General features: G+C 35.7%; 1 protein-coding gene across 1 annotated transcript in view; it reads right to left on the bottom strand.

The window, feature by feature from the left end:
- Nucleotides 1-21900, bottom strand: part of fry (Protein furry) — a 153777-nt gene that overhangs the window by 11323 nt on the left and 120554 nt on the right. The window contains exons 49-55 of the mRNA XM_071661031.1: nt 19580-19714; nt 17405-17479; nt 12154-12195; nt 6245-6430; nt 4977-5317; nt 3547-3751; nt 3236-3340 (exon numbers count right to left, since the gene is read on the bottom strand). Of these exons, the coding sequence (XP_071517132.1) occupies nt 3236-3340; nt 3547-3751; nt 4977-5317; nt 6245-6430; nt 12154-12195; nt 17405-17479; nt 19580-19714 (1089 nt within the window). The remainder of the gene's footprint in view (nt 1-3235; nt 3341-3546; nt 3752-4976; nt 5318-6244; nt 6431-12153; nt 12196-17404; nt 17480-19579; nt 19715-21900) is intronic.

The following is a 21900-nucleotide window of genomic DNA, read 5'->3' as shown; positions in this document are numbered from 1 at the left end:
CACCCCACCCAAAAATAAATCAAATGGCCATGATGGTATCACACACATCTGCCACAGACCAAGCTTCACTTGGAATCATTCACTCTCCTCTCTTCCCACAAGTATACATGCCTCAAACCCTTGATAAAAACTTCTCTGCTTCTAGCAACTTTCCTCCCACACAGAATATTCTTAAGACCTTCTACAAGGTATATCTATTAACTCTATCATATACTTTCTCCAGATCCATAAATGCCTCATACAAATCCATCTGTCTCTTTTCAATATTTCTCACATACATTCTTTAAGCAAACACCTGATCCACATTTCCTCTAACACTTATGAAACCACACTGTACCTCCCCAGTCTGATGGTCTGTACATTTCTTCACTCTCAATCACTACCCTTCCCATACAACTTACCACATACACTTAACAAACTTATTCCCCTGTAGTTGGAACACTCAACTTTATCCCACTTGCCCTTACACCAAGGAACTATACATGTATTCCACTGATCCTCAGGCATCTCACCATGTTCCATACATACAATGACTATCCTAACTAACCAATTAACAACATAAGTCACTCCCTTTCTTAAGATATTCAACTGCAATCCTATCTAGTCCAACTGCCTTCCTATATTTCATCTTTTGCAAGGCTTTCACCACCATTTCTCTCTTCATCAAATACCCCTCTATGACTAATTTTGCATAACAACCCAACCCAAACACCCTTCATCTGCCACCCTATCATCAAATACATTTAACAGTCTTTCTTCAAAATACTCACTCCATCTCCCCTTCACTTCATCACTACTTGTTACCACTTCCTCCTTTACCACCTTCACCTTGTTTTTTGCATATCATAAAGCTCCTTCTAAAGTACTTTCTACTCTTCATAAAATCTACTGATACTTGCTCACCCCAGCTCTCATTAGCCCTAATTTTCAACCCCTGCACTTTTTTCTTGACCTCCTGCTGCTTTCTCTTATACATCTCCCAATCATTTGCACTCCTTCCTTATATGTACCACCTGTATACTTCTCTTTTCTATTTCACTTTCTCTTTCATCCCACCACTCACAACTCATTTTAATATGCCCACCTCACACTTTTGCAGGCCACATGCATCTCTCGCATATGCCAGCACTACTTCCCTGAATACCTCCCATTCCTCACCCACTCCCCTAGCTTCATTCACTCTCATCTTCTGCCATTTTACATTTAATTTCTTTTGGTATTTCTTCGCACAAGTCTCTCTTCCATGCTCACTTACACCCACCAAACTCTTCTCATTGATAATGTTTCATATTTTCCAAAAACCTCCACAAATCTTCACCATTAACTCTGCAATATCGTGATCTGATGTACCACTAGCAGCCCCACCCAGCAGATTTACATCCAAAAGTCTCTCTTCTGCATGCCTGTCAATCAATATGTAATCCATTAATGCCTAATGACCATCTTTCCTACTCACGTACATATACTTGTGTATGTCCCTCTTTTTAAAACAGGTATTCCCAATAATCTGAGCATACAACTCCACAAACTGTTCACCATTTCCGTTCACTTTACTGAATATACAATGCTCCACAACTATACCCGCAACTGCCACATCACATACCTTTACATTCAAAGCTCCACCACTAATACCTGGTCTCTTGCATCAAAACTGCTGATACACTCATTTACCTGTTCCCAAAACACTTGCCTCTCATGATATTTCTTCTCATGCCAGGTGCTTATACACTAATAATCACCTATCTCTCACCATCCTTATTTATTTCTACCCACATCAGTCAAGAATTTACTTCCTCATTCTCGTTCACACACACCCACAACTGTGTCAGCAGTAGTGCTACTCCTTCCTTAGCACTTGTCCTCTCACCAACCACTGACTTTAGTCCTTGGACATTACCAAACCATGGTCTCTCACCTCCAACATACTACTTGTCTCTCCTTTCTTCTTATCTTAGTTGCATCTACAAACATTTAGAGACCCTACTTGAACCTTCCAGAAGGATGAGCACCCCCTGCTTGGCTTTTTGTTCTGTTCCATCTTTTAGATATTGAAATACAAAAAGGGGATGGTTTCTAGTCCCTTCCTAGAAAAGCATATAACTTTAATATCTTATAAAGTTGAAAAACTTGCACATATTTATTAGGTTGATTTTACTTCAGTTAAAGTCCACTACTCAAGACAAGACCAGGTGAACTTGTAAGGATATACAATCAAATATTAGCTCACTGAAAAATACAACACCAGTGATAAGATTTGTACTTGATTCCTTAAAAGACAATAAAACAGGCTGTAAAATTAGAAAACTACAAGAAATGATAAAAAAATTGCTTGATGGCATTTCATGACAACTCACTTGATGTCCATATACAGTTCACCTACACAACAGTATATATCAAAAACTAATTACTCTTTATGGTAATTACTAGCTGATAGGCAGCCACCAGCTTGGGTGCTATATTACCAGTCTTGCCTGCCTGGGTATTGGGAGGGTTAGGGACAGCAGTGTAGTGTGCCAGCACTTCATGGATTTTCAAGCTGCACCCCTCTGACTCATGTAAATGTCTTTTATTTCTGCCTCACCCACATGTGGATTATTAGCATTCTATTCACAAACAATACAATCTCTTCCTGTCACTCATGATGCTTGAAAACACTTAACTTGCACAACTAATTCTTATAATTCTAGATTTTCCTGTGGATAGCACTATACCTTTTGGCAATATGGTAGGAGCAAAAGACAGGAGTAGTTGGAACATTATATAGAAACATTGAGTGGAAGTACTGAGTAGGAACATTAGGTAGGAGTATCAGGTAGAAACATTAGGTAGAAGTAGCAGGTAAGAACATTAGGTGGATGCATTAAGTAGAAGTAGGTTGGAGATTAGGCAGGAACACTGGGTAGATACATTAGGGAGAAGTAATTGGTGGGAACATAGGTAGGAGCCTCTGGAAACATTGCACTACAGTTGCCCTCTGCCAGTAGCTGTTAAGGGTGAAGCACTAAAGGCTAAGGGGTGGCACTGGAGTTCACCAGTTATGGAGACTCTTTTGCTGTCATTATCCCCCTTGAGGTAGTCCCCTGGAGGGAATGGGCATCAGAGATATAAGTATACAATTTGTGTTAATGACATCTGTCTGATAAAAGGAAAAATTAAAATTCATTCTTTTGGTACTGCATAAGTATAATAAACAGTACCAAAGGCAAAATGCTGAAGTAATTGCAGTGTAACTCACCTCTAAGTAATGCAGGAAGGCAGAATAACTGTGCATCATCTCTCCACTCTCACTGAGATAATGGTTGCTGTCACTAACAAGCTCAGTGAACTTCATCACGCTCTCCTGAGTATCATGAACATATTTCAAAACCTGACTTATTACCACTTTGATAAAAAGGATGGTATATCACAACCTATCACACATTTTATCAAAAAGATACTGATACTTGTCATTTATAAATATGTAAAAGAATTTTGCATCCACTTTCTCTTCCTTTTCCTTATTCAACTTGTGTCAGATTTACTTACAGAGAAGACAGATTTACTTACAGAGAAGACAGTGTTGAAGAGTGTGCAAGTCCTGGTTGGGTGTAAAATGGGAGCATCTGCAGCCATCAGGGACAACAAATGTGCCCGCCAAGTGTCCTCTAAATCATTAGGCTGTCGGATAGGGCGAAACAACATGGCTGCAATGCTTGGGGATGCATTACATGGAGTCATATCCCCTAAGTCACCTTCACTGCTTTCACTGTGGCTGAAGAAACAAAATCCACCAAATTAATTGCTTAAATATGTATCTTTGTTATATGCAAGTCAAAGTCTGACTGGCCTAAGTTGCCATTGGGGGAGAGGAATACTCTGGCTTTCAGTGACTGTTCATTAACATCACCACATACTGGCACTATGGGCTGAGGAAAGAGGAACAGTATGATGGATTTTTTATGAAAATGGTTCAAGAAAAAAAAAAGTTTGGTAAATGCATGAGATATGAAGGTCTATTTTCTAATTCTATTTCACCATATGCCCATCTTCAAAAGCCTTCTGTATATGTACTCAGTCAGCCTGCAAAACAGAAAATAAAAAGATGTACCCTCCCTTCACATACTGTCTACTCTGTGCCACTTAATATGAATTTCTATTTCATTTCTTCAACTGTTTTATTCTTAATACATTATAAATAATGTCTACCTGAAACAGCACAGCAAAAGTGCAATGAAGACAATCATATCAGAATGTAACGTTAGGTAAGACCTTCAGACTGTGAACTCTGTCCACTAGCAACAGGAAACATAAACCTGAATTTCACATACCACTCACTGCCACTCTTGCAAGTCTCCCTTCTCTCACTAATTTCTCCCGTATTCCCTCTTACATGCAGCTTGATTTGAATTTCTTTTCTAATTTTTTGAATCCTTTACTATCAATGTACAACACTACAGCTATTGTATATCTACAATACACAGCAAAGCAGTCACTTTACTGTACCAGAAAGACAATTAAGGGTCATGAGCTTTGGGGTGTAAACTCAAGTGTAACAGCAATAGAACAAAAAGATCCGTGCTTTTTCACACACCACTCACTACCACTCTTGTTCATCTCCTCCCTCTGTCTTGCTTACCACTGACCACAAATTCATTTTATGTTTTTCAAATATTTCATCATTACCATATCATAGCTACTGCTAGCCAAAACTTAACAGGAATACTGCAAAGCAGTCATTTAATCATATCAGGAGGTAAATTTGTGGAATTGGAAAATACTGAAGTTTGGAAATTCTGATGTAACAAATTCATCCTTCTAATAAATGCATTTGTTTCCTAATTCATTGTTACTTTATAGCAAAATCTGAGTAAATTAGCTGATGTTCTGCATAGGAAAACTTTATATACTTGCAATGAAATGTCATTATCATTAAAAATACAAATGGTATCTATTCTGGTGAAAAGAAAGTTAATGAAAATTTGGTGATAATTACTCACTCAGACATGGAAGTAGGTGAGGCAGGTCTGCAAGAAGCGGTAGTATCAAGAGTAAGCTTTGGTGGCATAGCGGTATGAACAGTGGTTGGAGGCTGTGGGAGGCGGGCATGGGGTGCAGCTGCACGGTCACTGGTGCCTAATGTGGGATCATCCACAGGGGACACAGACCCCTCTTCTTCCCACCATTCATGATCAGCTGGGGGTGTGGGCTTTTTGCCATGAGAAGGTGTGAGCTCAGAGCTGTGAATGTCATCCACATGGCTGGAAGGGTCTCCATCACCAAGGTTGCTGGGAGATCGTCGACGAACACCCCAAAGATTGAAGTTGTCCACACTTTCCTCCTGGGAATGGATTGTGATGTGTGACATGGCTTAGAGACTATTAAGTGCTGCAAGGATACAGACAAAACAATCTCATCATTTCAAGTCTGTTTTGGTCTTATGTAACACACACTACCTCAATCAAGAAAGTCTGGGTTTATCTTCTACTCTACAGTTTCATTCATACACTTAATTGTAAAATTGCTATTACCTGTTTCCCCTCCAATGTACTTTTTTTTTTTTACATTCCTTTGCTTCTCCCCAATTCTACTCTATTTACCCTAATTAGTCATTTTCTTCAATCAAAACCATCCTTTATGCATGTGATCATCCATTCTTCAACACAGAGCAAAGCATGATTCCTCAACTTGCCACACAACCATAACTTTGGTCTTCTTTTTATATTCACCTCATCACTTCAACTTTCTGTGCCTACTCTTATTCATTCTTTTCATTTTCATTCTACTCGTATCATGATGAATGCTTAGCACCATCTCAATTACTTATGAAATTTCCCTTTCAACCTTTCAATTTTCATATCTCCTCTATCATTCCTCTTAACTCACTATTGCTACATACCTTTGCCCCAGATTATCTCAGTAAAAACAAGATACATCATGATTACAGGAAACTTTTAGTCATTCTCCTACTCCATACTATCTCTCTCCCTCCTAAATGTTCACGACTTGATACTCCAAAATCCACTTCACTTTATCCATCTTTTTCTTAGTCTCCCTTCCAATTACTCACTTCACTTCTGACAAGTAGACAACCTTAGTCAGTCTTTCTTTGCTCATCCTCTCCATGTGTCCGATACATTCAAGCATGCCCTGGTCAACTTTCTCTATCAGAGAGATATGGACAGACAGATAGAGAAGAAAATGCTGAATAATTAATGAAAAAAAATCAGTCAATGAAAGAATTATAAGACTGATGTATAAAACTTACACCCTGACTCTCCAGCTCATATTCCAGGAAGTCGAAGTCCTTAAAGACCTGAAACTGTTTCTCTGACGTTGTCATGTCATCAGCAGTACGATCATTTGCTGTATCACCAGGAGCTACAGAAACTTCTTCGGTTGAGGATGCCATGGATGACTGCCTTTCCAGTTCTGAGCTTTGGCTGAATATCACCTGATATATATGAATAAAAAATTGTTAGAAGGGTTTCCATAATCCAGACATATGTGTGTATTGTACTGTATTTAGTGGAACACATAGTGTCTGAACTACTGTCTAATTGAAAGTGATGTGCATTGTGCATATAGATATAATAACATAAAGATTATGGCTGATTTTTATGGATGACCTTAATAAGCACAGTAATCATGTTCTATGAAGGATATCCCAGGGAAATAGCATAGGTGGCAAGGTAACTTAAAAGCAGAGATATAAATGAAAGCTTATGATACTGCGTGCAGTAAATAATGGCTTTTCCATTTGAATTTCTTTTTTTGATAAATCTAAAAGCTTAGAGCAAGGCATGCAGTAAAAAATGACTTATTCAAATGAATTCTGCTTGTCCCTAGCAAACGATTTTTGACTGAATTCCTGACAAATTCATTTTCAAATAATCATATAGTTTTATTCATTAGCCTTAAGAAATGATACACGAATAATAACAAAAATATAAGATAAAATTATTGGATAATGTTACAGCTAAACTATAATGTATATGGATCACTTGCTGTATAACAAAGCTTTGCTTTATTATACAATATCATTATCTAAAAAAGTATATAATACATTTTTTGATTACCTAAAATATAAGAATACTTTTAAAAGTACTAGACACTTCTACAGGTAACAGTAATGGAGATAACACACTGGATTTTTCAAAGTGATTTTCAAGAATGTAATCCCAAAAAGAGTCCTCTTAAATACATGAAAAATATAATCTATTTCTTATCTTCCGATGTTATTCTTTCCTACATTCCCATTTACATGGGGTGGATAAGGTGCATACACCTTTTCAACATCACAAACTATGGCAGAGGATGGGAAGCCCAATTTCATGAGTGATACTTGCTACCCTGCCACTCACTTCATCATAAATTATAACAATATTTAACATCCTTCTAACTCTGTTTAACATCACTATCAAGTGATTAAGAGTATGTAGCTTGATTATCACAACACAAAAAACCATTGGCTGTAGTTGATTATTTTAGATTTCAAGTGTGACTAATGTAATTAAAGATCACCTGTGTACTGGTATACATCAACTGAATGATAACAGAAATCTCCAACAAACAACTAACTGTAATAATCCTAGCTATTGTTTTCAGACCATCAACTGTATATATATATCAAATCAACGTGATGTCAGAACACAAAATCAAAGCATCTGAATATGAAAAATGCCAACATTTGGTTGCCCTTTTATGTACATCCTGATAACAAAAATATCAGTACCACAGAAGACAGCTAAAGCATGCAAAACTTGAAAGCAAAGGATAGCATAGCAAAAGCATTTGCAAACAATCACTATATACACGAATACAAAAGAAAAATTTAGATGTCAGATTAGTATTCAATAATAATCAAAGAGCTCCATATCAAATTCTTGTATGCATAACTCAATGCACACTACTTTCATCCACAGAGATTTTAGGTTAACATTTACAAAGATTCACACCAATGATCTTTATATAATCCATACACTATTTCTTGCACTTCTATAATGCCCATGCATATTTCACGTATGATTTAAAACTATAAGCATTAGTTGCATCTCATTACTTTAATGTAGCTACACAATATACTGCTATTCATAATATTCATAAATTATTCCTCAATCAAGACTCCTCATCCGAAACATCTGCAATGGTCAAGAAAAGTGGCAATTCTAGCAGGAATTTTCATTTCGTCATGTTAGTGATACTTACTTTTGTGCCACTAATAACATCATTACTTTTAGGACAACTTTTGTTTTGTAGGAGCTGCAAAAGCATGGGCAACTGAATGCCCTAATCATGGCAACCTCATATATGCTATATATGCCTCACCTTATCTTTCTGTCTCAGGAAGCACAAGGAAACTCAGCAAAACATTTATGGCTTCAGCACCTGCCTAACAAAACAAATACACTTCAAACACAAACCCATCTCAACATGCATGGTACCTAATTCTTTGCAACAGCACTAATCTCTCCCATCCAAACCATTTCAAAACTTACCATCAAACCCCAAGAAAAAATTTAAAGTCACACCTGCCTCATGTTTCAGCAAACTAAACTTGCAGATTCCAGCAACCACATCAAACATGAGCATGATACAACAAACACTTAGCAGCTGTCCCCCAACCCAACTATTTGTTCTGACTTTTGTTTTACTCTGAATAGAGAATACCTTAAATATCTGCAGTAGCTTTCCCTTAATACATTCATTCTCACTATATCCAACAAACCTGCTCTGTTAAGTCTCTAATGGTTCTTCCATGCATAAAATCTATAAACACACACTTGTTTCTTTATATAACTTTCATCAACCTTTGCAGCTGATTGAAAACTAATATCATACAACCCTATGGCCCCTTTTCCAGGTCTCCCAAAGCTATGAGATTGGACTCCGCATGAGAAAAAAAAAAAAAATGGACTCCATTGGAGTAAGAGCATCTGTGATAAGACTGTATTTCTTCCCATGCAATGACAATGATACAGAGAAAGTGACTTCTCATTTGCGACATGACCACTAGCAGGCAGAGACCAGAAACACCAACCAAATATCATAATACATAATGACCAAGCTGTCTGTTACCAACAAACCATGTGCATTTCCTCCTCTATACAGGCTGGCATCCAAGCATTCATTTTTTTTGTAATTTTTAAGCACTCATAGAGTAGTATAAAAGATAATTGTGAGAGAATAGACACTTGCTTTTTACTAAATCATGCTTTATAAGAGAGTTAAGTTTTCCTAACCTTTGATATATTTTCACTGTTCATGTTGTAGCACTTTACTGCATTACATTTAAATAACATGGGCATTAAACTGTATAATCACATTCTAAATGGAGATCATCAGTGTTGAATCATTATGTTCAAAATACCAAAAAAAATCTTAAATTTCTTGCTATCTGTAATTTGTCATTAGCGTGTACTTTTTACTTCAGAAACTTACAAAATTTTTACATTATCAGAAACAGTATTCATTCACTCCATAAAAACTGGGTTACCTTGTTGATGTTGCCATCCTGCTGCACACCATTACCAGAACAACCAAGGTCATGAAATGGAGAAAGACACGAGAGACAAAGGTTAATTTTAAAGCCATGCCATTCCCAGCAAGACTTTCATACTGTACAGAAGGGGAAGAGAGAGTGTGATTCAGAGGACTTTTAGAGTTTCTTAATCTAGATCTACTTTCCTTAATCTGCTTAACCTTAAAATAGTTCTTGTAAATATAAGTGATTTAAAGAGCAGCTAGTAATATTAGGGATTAAGCGGTTCATAAAAACATCATTCTGGGACTTTTAAAAAGTTGTGGTGAATAAAAAGTAATATATATATATATATATATATATATATATATATATATATATATATATATCAACATTTAATGTGAAAGTCATCTGAATCGATCACTCCAAATAAAAGCTACAGTAAAAATGAGCCTGCTATACCTCATTTGACTAGTCTACAGTAACAACAATTCCTGGTTACCCAATTCATGCTATACTGTACAGCAATTCACTACCAGCTCCCTTCACATTCCCTAAGCACCATGTTGAATAATTACAGTATACCACAAAGAAAAAAAAATGCTGTCAAGATGAGGTAACTCAGGGATGCTCTGAAAGCTGATTTAGTACTTGGAATCTAAGCATGCTTATGATTCCACAACTAAATTTGTTATAAAAAAAGAAATATCTGAAAAATGCAGAACATTATTCCCCCTTGAGCAGACAAACTTAAGTGTTCTATTATACCACATGTCCCACAAAGAATCTAAATTACCATCAAGATTTAACTAGAGCAGCAATAAACCTGTTCTGTGGATACTATTACACATTTCATTGTTTTCTTATATCTACCAAGAAACATATACATAAACATATCAAACTTTAAAGAAATTTTTTAAATGATGTAAAACTAGTAAAAATCATTATCTTGCTTCAAAAAGCATAATAATCTACTTGAAACTACAAACTATTTCAAAAAAATTTCAGCTGAGAGATTTATTTCTACACCTGTACAGAAGCAAATTTTGATCATATCACTTTAAGCCATATATTAAACATTAGCCTAAAAAAGTGATATCAAAAGATAATAGCCAAATAACTCCTATTTAACCAAAAGCTCTTGATAATACTTAAGCCAATCATTTTTATAGCATCTGAAACACCATTAGATGCCAAGCCTCCTTTTCAGACCCATATATGACATATGACATTTATGAAAAGGCATATATTAAATGAGACTGCAGTGTATTCACAGGTCACTCTTTCCATGGTACAAATAGTTCTCAAAACTTATATTTTGCATGTTTAGGCAAAAAAAGCAAAGGGTTACTTTCAGGACAAAATAGTCATCATAAAAAGGTAGGAGCCATAACCTTGTCCTTTGGCCAGGCAAATTGTCCTTTACATGTTCTTTTCTAATATTTGAAATTCCACTAATTTAATGCATCCTTAGGAGACAACTTCTTCTCCCTGACTTACACTTAAAAGGCTAACCATCAGATGCACAATTAAAGGATACATGATACACACATTATTCCAGTGGCCATTTATCAACATAATCTGGTTTAACAGACCCTTATAGTAAAAAACTTAAATCGTGGAACACAAAAAAATTTAAATGAATACATTTACATTCATTAACCACAAAATTTATAACCATAAGGCCCATTATATGCTTGCAAGGAATGTATAGGAAAAGCTGCAAACTTCTTTAAGCATTACAGTAAAGACATGATGAGCCAGGGTAATAATTTCCACAGGATCAATACATACAAATATTTCTTTTCTATATCTGGCATACACCAGATTTCATTTCTGTATCCATGGTCAGAGATACAGGGCCCCAAGAGTCTACAACTCCTCCCCATACTGTATAAAATGGTAATCACAGGATATGGCTTCTGCTATGACATGGTGGTCAATTTTGGAGGCACTGCCATCTACTGATGGTTCTGAGAGCTACATATGATTTGTTGGCATCGCTTATAGTATACTGACTTTCAGCGGAGTGGTTTGGCAGTCATTTTGTTAATATTCTTTGAACTTTTTGTTTGAGACATGGTGGAATTTGATAGTCATAACAGGTGTAAGACAGGGATTCTTAAGGGAACAGATCTATATTTACTTCAAATGTTCTGCTTTTTTTTTTAGTGAAAAAAATTGTAGTGACACAACTTCATTGGTCTGGTACGAGGCATCTTCATATCTTATTCACTGTTCCAGATTTGTTTTATAACATCAAACAAGCTTTTACTTAGTAGTAAGGGATTCAATGATTTTATTTTCTTTATCAATTTTTTGAAGCTATTTCATGAATTACTTACTGACATACAAAAACTGCACAAAGTTACTAACATAAGAACAATCAAAGTGAAAACATCAATAGCTACATGAAGAACAAATATGCTACATAGCACAAATGCTAAGAAAGGCCACATTTCTAAACTCTGCAACATAACAACTCTCTATGTATGTACAACTGTCTGTCTGTTATCTTAACTTTTTGAGTTTATATACCAGAGCTTGTGAAGGTGACACATTCTTTGGGATATGTGGTGAGGTAAAAACAAAAATAAAAAAAGAATATAGCACCTGCATAACACACCACCTGCATGAGACACTCAAAGCCCTGACATGCTATTTACTAATATGGATAAAGATTATAAACTACCTACTTTATGAGTCTCATGCTGAGTTAGTACAGATACCCATACAGCCTGAAACAATTAAGAACTTAACATGCAGCTCTGAAACTTTGGTTTTCTGGAATATATCAATACCTCAATCTCTTAGGCATATTTAACCTTATTTCCAGTCATCAAAAAAATCACTGTGATATATACATATATATATAATAAATATATATATATCTAAATATATCTAAATATATTTACATATATTTATATATCTAAATAATATACAAATATATAAATATATAAATATATATATATATATATATATATATATATATATATATATATATATATATATATATATATACTTGAGCGGAATGTAGATATTAGTATAGTACAGAACATAAATACCTGCAGATAATAAATTCTGATGTCATGGTAAAATCAAGATTCTGGTTGACAAATCAGATGATTGAGGTATTGGTATGAATCTGTTAAATGTTATAACTGCATGTACCTCTTTTGAATCACTGTATTTTATGTTCAGAAACTGTTAAATATGGTCTGTTAGTCTTTCCTTATATACATCAAATGTGGATGTGTTAATAGTATAATTCTACAATTACAGTACAATAATAGATATGGGGAGAGTCTCATATTATCAACAAAAGAAGAAATAGTACAAGAAAGTTGCCTTGGTAAATGAAAAATTTCTTGATATGTTCAAAGAGAATAATATACGTATACATATTAACTGCTTATGAAAGTTACTTCACCAGACAGATTAACATCTTAAGGCAACCAATCTCTTTCACCATAAATCTAAGGAATAATTACTCATGAAATAAGGATACCTATATCTATGTTAATATACGTCATCATGTGCTACTGGACTCCATCTGTTTTTGATTAAACTGTAAGTGAAGAGTCACCTTTGACAAGGATGCATCATAATCAATTAATGAAAGAATATACAGTCTTCTTGATGAACTTTTCTTCCCAGAGAAGTCAATTGCTTCCTTTCTTCTGATTGTAGCACAGCCTGAAAACTACAGGACCCCCATACAAGAGGTTCTGGGGATTTAAATAATAATTATATCATTATCATCATATAATCCCGAGATTCCTTTTAATGGGGTTTCTGGGGCTTTAAGGCTGTACTCTGCAAAGGAGGAGGAAGGTCTACAATAAGACTATAAACCCATCAGTCCATTGACAATGATACAGCCTGACTGAAGGTAACTTCTCACTTGCAGTGTAATCACTTGCCATGAGGTAGGATAAGCACAGAGCAATCACCACATGCACATCAACCTTGGGATGGTCCTGGATCATTCTTGACTATCTATCTAACCTTCTTTTAAAGGTTTCATTGCTTATTTCACTGTGCAGTATATAAAGAAATCTCTCCATCATTTCTATCTGGTTTCTTGTATATTCCTTTAATTGATATAACTTTGGTATGTTCTAAGAGATTCTTACAGTCTTAATTTCTGATATTTCCATGCTCTGACACATTCAGTTTCTTTCAATTTGATTCCATGCACAAGCATTTATATGCCTTTCTCTTTCTCCCTCCAGAATTTATAGCAACAGTTCATTTAACCTTTCATAATAGTTCACATATTCAATTTTCCTGATTTTGCTAGTAAAGTGCTCTTTCAATTTTTCCACTTGTCTTGATTTCAGCTTGCTCCCATGGTAACTATACAAAACAGCAGTATTCAGATGTGTTTCTTATGTGTACATTAAACATTCTTATCAACTACTTTTGTCAAGAAGAAAGTTCAGATTATCACTTAACTCATTCCTTGGCTTGCTCAAGTGATTTCTTTCCAGCTTTTCAAGTTTTTCCATCATTTTAACTTTCCCTTCACTATCAGTTTCCTTTCTTGGTGGCCTCTTAAGTGACATAATCATTATGTTGATATCTCTCCATGAAGCAATTACTTGAAAATCTTCATTGAATTCCAATAGCTTCTCTTCCACCTATCTAAACATTAGGTTCTCTTATTATTCTTTTTATTATCAGCTCCCATCAACTGACACCAGAATAAGTATTCTGGTGTCATTGGCAATGCATCTCACTATACTTTCATTTGACTCCAAGCCAATGTCAGGCTAATACTATTTCCTGCAGCATTCTTGATAAAATATCCTCCTGGTGTGACACAGTTCCATTTGCTAGTACTCTGAATCTTCTGTTTGTTAGAAACTCTTTGACCCTTCATCTTGTATTATATATTTCACTTGTTCTGTTCTTTAGCATATCCACTGCTTACTGCTTTAAATCCAAATGTACAGCCAGTCTGCTCTGCAATCTATCCAATGTATGAAGTGGAAACTAAAATTTGCAGACCATGTCTCTTTTGGTTTCAGTGCTTTTAATTTTTGCAGTATCTTTACTTTTGCTAGTTTTTTTTTTTTTCATACATATTCTCCATTTTCTGCATCAGAGAAGTAACAACTTATATTCTGCCAACTCATATTTGGTTTGTCTACAGGTTACAATACATATTCATTTACAGCTGGTGTCTTCATTACGACCAACTCACAATTATACAGTTTTCTTTCTTGTTGCCATGTACACACATTCCCAATTCAACTTGTTTTACATTAGTTCTACTTATACAAAAGTTTCATACTGCTGTATGTATGCTTCTTTTTGAAGTCTCATTAAATCAATTTCTGTATAAGAAGTACATTACAGTTTAGTCATGCATGTTCATCAAAATGGCTGAGTTTTAGTTTTGAATTTTCTGCTATTAGTCTCTGCACATTCAGATACATCATTTTTCATGGACTACTTGATCTTCTCTCTATACGTTTTTGCATCAACGCTTGGTGACCAATCAATACTTTCATTCTTACATTTGTGTATCCTCTTGGATCTACTTGTTTTAATACTCCCAATTTTGTTGCCATTCCCAAAGTTACCCCTCTTAAAAAAGAAATGTTCTTGATTTGGTATGGCATTATAAATACCAAAATTTGTGCTAGCAAGATTCTGGTTTGTGTGATAATCTATCCAATTTTCTATCCTTCTAGTTAACCTATTCCCATGCCTTCAAGTTTCTTATTCTCATTCTCAGCTTTGCTTCTTCCTGCCTCAGCTATGGCTAACACTTAAGTTTATTTGTATGTCTCCAATTTTTCATTCTAGTCTCTCCATGTCTTCACTTCTATATCTATATTCCTCCAATCTGCTAGATTTATTCAGGAAAGAAATTTATATTGACTGCCCTTCTTACATTTGTTGTAGCAACAAATTTTGGTTCTCCTTAAAGCTGATGGACACAGATATCTGCATTTATCCCCTCCCCCCCATTCAAATCTGTGGTATCTATAAAACCTGTTGCATACTGCTGGGTGTTTGAAATTATGATATAGTATTGTCCTTTGTCACATCCTCTAGCGCCAAAGCTTCTATAGCAATACATACCTCTACAGAATGGAGGATGGCCATTTCTACACTCACCATTAAATTTACATTTGCCTTTGAGGAAGTGTCTACATTCCTTTTTATTTGCCAAGTCATTTGGCACTGCTTCATCCCCTTCATCTCTCTCTCTCAAATTCCTGTTCTATTTTATCTTCCTCATCATTTCTTCTTTGTTTTCCCAATCTCTCTTTTGTCTTCTGTATTCTCAATCAGGGCTCTAAAATGCACCTAATTATTTCAGTATATGACAGATTACTGAGATCCATGAGGATCAGTTTAGGCAATTTTTTGGCTTCAAATAAAACAACAAAAATTAAATCATGAACATGCACAATAAAACTCTACTTTAAATATCTTTTCTTCAATAACTGAATGCGACTTAATCCCACTCTGGGGCATTGGGAGCCATGTGCGGTTTTGGTGTTCATGAAAGGAGAAACTGGTTACCTTGGATGCAATCTAATTCTAAATCTATACATACCCAAATAAGCATCACCTAACCTTGAAACTTTGGGCATCTTTTTTTCTATAAATAACTGATACTGTACATTAATATTCACCATCTAAGATTCAATGACAAACATGTACTATGAGGCAGGGTATGAAGGTTTTCATTTAGGGGAAATGAGTTCTATGATCCATAAAATGTTACTCCTATGCTCTAAAAGATGAAGAATGAATATATTCTGAAGAAATGCCCCACCATTTGGAAAAAAGTTATGGAGCATATCTTAATATACCTGTTTAATCAAAAGATTTGCAGAAAATCAGTGTGATAATTTCACATCATGATCTATGTTGAACATTCAAAAAGCTGGCTATGACTCATTTAATGACCCGACTCAGTAACTACACAGTAGAAAACAGCTTTTTATAAAGCACGTAACACTGATTATGGCCTTGCTTTTTCTTGTTCACATCACCCCCTAACCCTTTGGAGCCCACAATAAGCTGTAATCTCCCAATAATTAACCTTAAAGTTCCTCCATCTTTTCATGTGTTCCTAGTACACTGAGCCATCACAGGCTTTTCCACGGATTTTGCTTTTTGTTTCATACTTCATCAATGGGTATTAAGGCAAACAAATTAATATAGCTCATTTTTTAAAGTTAAGTATGAATGTGCACACAAATTAACGAAGCTTATGGTAAGGAGGAATCATAAGTCATGGCTAAGATAATGAAGATTTGAATCTGTTTACCCTTAAAAACTACTTTTATATGACAATTCCTGAAAGAACACCATGCTTAAGAAATTCCTGATCTGTGATGATTATGATATGGTATTAAGAATAATATCATTTTACTTCATTATATCCAAATTTTTGCAATATATATACTAAGGTACAAAGAATCATTATTCTAATTCTAAGATCCACAGTATACAATGATATAATTAATAAGTTAATAATGAAGTCTTTATATTTACCATGAGCATTCATTTAGTACATTATACTTAAGAACTATCATACAAGATTAACAGCACGATGCTTTTCCTATTTTCTCAGGGGTTTGCGGGATATTGCTTTGGGTTGTTCCTCTTCAGTTGTCCATTGTGATACTATTTTGACTAAGACTAGTGCATCAAGTTAATTTAGGCCAATGTACAGTGTAAACACTTATGAAATTTTTCTTCAAGTTATCCAGAAAAAGGTTATGAATCAAATTGATTTAATAGTCAAGTTTATGGCCTCTGTAAGCCATTATCTCATTTGAGATTCTAATAATAAATAGAGGGATGATTTTCTAGGAAAAAGCTTCTTGACACCATTTTAGCAAATCCTATACTAATTGTCCGTAAGTAAAATTATCCCCTTCCAATATCAAAGCCCCTGGAATTTGGAATACATACCGAGGGAGACTTGGGCAGTCCAACTCTTTGACCACAAGTGTTGAGCAAATTAACCAAACACTCTCGTGCGCGGGCCTGTAATGCAGACTCTCATGTAAAAAGATATATAATACCATAAATTTTTGAGACTATACAAACAACAGATATATATTCTGGGTTTCCTGTAAATAATTTTTGAATGAGAAGGAGGATTCTGCATCCCATAGGAAATAGATTTGGTTGGGGAGTAAGAAAAAGTCCTTCTGGTGGAGGGGTAGGGCAAAAAGTACCATTAACATTAACATTCCAATGCTACTATCTTCATTTCCCATACATGCATCAAGGTGTTAATGAAAAAACAATGGCAGCTAATTAAAATCAAAAAGTTAATGGGCAAAAAGTGTATGCATCATTTTCTGGTTGACAGCCTTTTGTGTTTATAAAAAATTTGGGTTTTCCATGGAGCATTTGTGTTGCATGCAAGTCACTAAGCCTTTGGGATGTTGCTAAAATTTCCCCAAACAGGGTTAAAAAACAGAGAGAGTAGCATATGTCCTTTGCATGAAGGAGTAATGGACCTCTTGACCTGTAAGTAATTCTATCTAACCATGGATAAGGAGAGAGTCTAAAAGGAGGAAGGAATACATGCTTCAACACCAGCAGTTGTGACCTTTTTGATGCATTCTATACACACAGAAATATAATTCAAGAAGGAGCAACAGTTACAGCAATTAGACTCAAGTGCAAGAACTCACAAATTAGTCACATAAACCTTCCTGAAGTACAATTATTGGCTTTAGATGGCAGATGGGAGGAAGAGTGGAAATTTTGCTGATCAACTGACAAGTCATACAAAGGGAAATCTGGGTTAAGGTAAATCCATGTAACTCTGCATTGAGTTTTATGAATCACTTACGGTTGTGATTTCACGACTTCCTAACATGGGCAATTCTGGAAGCTGCGTTTCCCCCTTAGCTCTATAAACATCATGTAAGGAAACATAAATGCTCTAGTTTCCAGGAGTGGTAGTAGTAGACATACTAATGCTAAGCTTAATGCAATTATGGCACTAGCATCACAAGTTCTATCTTTAATGGCTAATTAGCTCTACAACTATAGATACTAGTCTTCTTATCATTGTCATTATCATACAACCCCAGGTACCCTTTTATGGGGCTCCTACAGCTCTGTGGTTGTGCACTAATCAGTGGCAGGAAATGAAATGAAAAGCTTCTAAGTGAGTCTATACTCACTTTCATCTGCTCATGATGATACAGCCTCACCTAAGGTGGTTTTTCACCAGCAGTGTGACCACATACAGGTGGAGTTCATGACAGAAGTTTTTGTCCTTTTGCTGCTATTGACTTCACAGTGTTCATCACATTTCTTCAACTGACTATCCTACAGAAGAATTTACCGATGATATACAATGGAAGCCAAGCCCATGGCATTACCACGTAATCCTTTACTATTTCAATAGCCAACCCACAGACAGTTTTACCACAACAGACAAAAAAGTGATTTTGCCTGTGGCATACCCATGGAATCCATTATCATAAAGCATTTCGCCAGGTATGTATTTGCTTTCTGGCTACTACCACATGTTCTGAATATCTTTTCGTCATCTCATTGCAAGCAAGAATAATCTGTTCTACATAAAGACAGCAACAATAACATGCAGAAAACTTCATCATATGTTTCAGGAGCTGTTCACATCTGTCTCTGATACCTGAAGGTGAGGAAAAAATAAGAAGTGAAAAATCTATAATACTCTGCATTTGCCATCTTGTTTTGAATGGGGAAGGTGGCATCAAGTAGAAGCATGATAAGCTGAATGAGGTACACAGACAGATATGCTGAAAATGAAATTGAAAGTGAAAAATGCTATAACCACAAACACAGCATGCCTGAATATGTATATACATTTATTAGAAATTCTCAAAAGCCAAAACAATATATATGAATTCTAAAAATGGCATATTGGTAACAGGGTAGCAAGTCTACCAACCGCACAGTCTAGTCTTTTCCAAGCCTTGGAGTTAAGACTGAGAATATTAGATATGAAAAATTAATTCTTAAAAAAGGCGTGCATCTATAAACAAATGATCCACCCCACATAAATGTAAATGGAATCACTAATAACAGATGGATTACATATAGCACTGTGCATGGTGTAAGTATGGTCAAACTCTGTACCTGTGATAGCCATGGTCGTTTCCAACCAGCAATGTGACCAGTGTCAGCTGCAGAAAGAGAGAAACTCCTACGTGGAGAGGCTGTTTCTTCTTGGTCTATTCCTACTGTACCAGTCTCCTCATTACTCACTCGGTCCTGTAAAATTGGTATACTGCCAATATGTTTTCAGACAATAGAGAGGAGGAAGATGAAATTATATAAGCTCTCACATTTTGACCATGTCACTCTTGATTCTGGATTGCACAATAAACCCAAAAAAGACCTGCATACCACAACAACCAAACAGCTCAGAGTAATAAAAGCTAATGAGAAATTAAGTAAATGGATTTTTCTTATTACTTATCCTGCCTATAGATATATGTCAGTACCTTTACCTGTATATGGGAAATGTAACTCACTTAGCAATGTGCACCTTGAGCTCGCCTCAAGTCTTGTTGCAAACACTATCTCCTAATTCATAATGCAATAAAAGCAGAAGGCATATCAGTTTCTTTTCACTTTAACTCAACACTGCAACTCAGCAGACTCAAGAGTTCCACTTCTATCAGACTCCCAGTCATTTAAACATGTTAAGGAACACTCCTCATTTGGTTCCTTCTTCTGTTTCCACTTTTAGAAAGTAAATACAAGGAGGTGAGGGTTTCCATTTTCCCCTGCTCCTGCTCCATTTGGTTTCCTTCTATGACTCACACAATATATGTGGGTAGTCTTTTTTTTTTTCTACTAACCCTAAGGATTGGGAATGCATAATAATCACACCATCAAAGCAATTAGTTCCATAACAAACAAACTTCTTTTCATTCTTGCATGACATAAAAGATATCATTTGTCTCCACAGAATTAAGAATTTTCATCATCCCTCCAATGGCCTCACAGTAATCATGTGATGCAACAACTTACTGAGTACTGCATGGCCTAGCTAGTGGTGGGGGCACACAAGCACCCAATTCTTGGGAGCAAAAACAAAAGTAATACATACAAAAGAGGGAAAGTGAACCAACATTGCAATGTACAGCAAACAGGTCAAGTTCTGAAGTTAGCCTGGTAGAGCCTATAAGTCTGACTGCTTTCAACTCAACACTGTCAAGTAAGGATGCATCCTCAGATGTGAGAGCAGAACTCCATACAAGGACGGATCAATCCCTTGTATGAACAGAGCAACTGTTCAGAAGAAAAAAATTTTTTACATCTAAACAGAATTCCCAGTTTCTTCCAGGCAGACATAGCTATTTCAATACTGTGGGGTTTCCAAGACAGAGCAGATGTACAGTAATAACAAGTATGTTGACTGAGTCAGTAGGTGAAATTACAGAACTGTCATTGGAGAGAGGAAAGTTATGAGGAACTTTTAATAAGGAGATGGGTAGAAACTGGGTCTTGGAGGCATTAAACCTAACCTAATTACATGTACCCTACTAAGATATCCTGCCCAAGTCTGAGTTAATTAAGATAAATGTGTTTAGACAAGATACAGATCAAGTGAGAGAAGAAGGAACAGACTCAAAGGATGTGGAAAATTGGTGTTTAGTAGTTAGTATATAAGAGCATTTGGTTATTTATGAAATGGAGAATATTGTTGACAGAAAGGAGGAAAAGTGTAGGACACAGGACAGAACCATGGGGGACACTGCTATTGATGGAGAAAGGGAGAAAGGCTGATCCATGGAGACAGAGTAGCCAATGAGGAACTAAATATGAGGGAGTAAAGTAAAAAAAAAAGGGAAACCAAAGGAGGGGAAATTAAGAGATGAGACATCCTGTCATAAGCTTTGGATCATGGGTAACCTAATATGATTCCCCATTTCTTTCTGGGATGATGATCAGACATTAGTCAGATAAGAGAGAATATCACCAGTGAATCTTGCCTTGTCTTTCCTTATGTAATGGATGGCCCAGACAGTCCAGTGTTATGTGAAGCATGAAATGGTATATCTACCTTCAATTTGCCTGTTTGACTAAGATTATACATAAATTTTCAAGTTATATCTGCTTGTCTCTCCAACTCTAGTGAAGTAGTATGAATAGATGACTAAACCTCTGAAGGAACTTTTCTCCTACCTCCTTCTGTTCCTACTTTCTGGAAGCATTGATACAAGAAAGGTATGACTTTCAGGCCCCCTCTCTCATTCCTGATCCACTTACTCATCTTTTGAGATATGTAGAAGATACATGGGTAATAGTCATTCTCCATTATCTCCTACGATAAAACTATACACAAACCATATTCAAAATTTCATTCTGGCTTATGCACATAAAGAAAAACAAGATTATTAATGAATTCTAATGAAAGGTATTTACTATAAAAATTTCCAAGATATCAA

Source organism: Panulirus ornatus, chromosome 73 (genome assembly GCF_036320965.1).
Source record: "Panulirus ornatus isolate Po-2019 chromosome 73, ASM3632096v1, whole genome shotgun sequence".
In the NCBI taxonomy this organism is placed as follows: domain Eukaryota; kingdom Metazoa; phylum Arthropoda; class Malacostraca; order Decapoda; family Palinuridae; genus Panulirus; species Panulirus ornatus.
The sequence above is the reverse complement of the archived record's forward strand: the minus strand, read 5'-3'. Positions and strand labels throughout refer to the sequence as shown.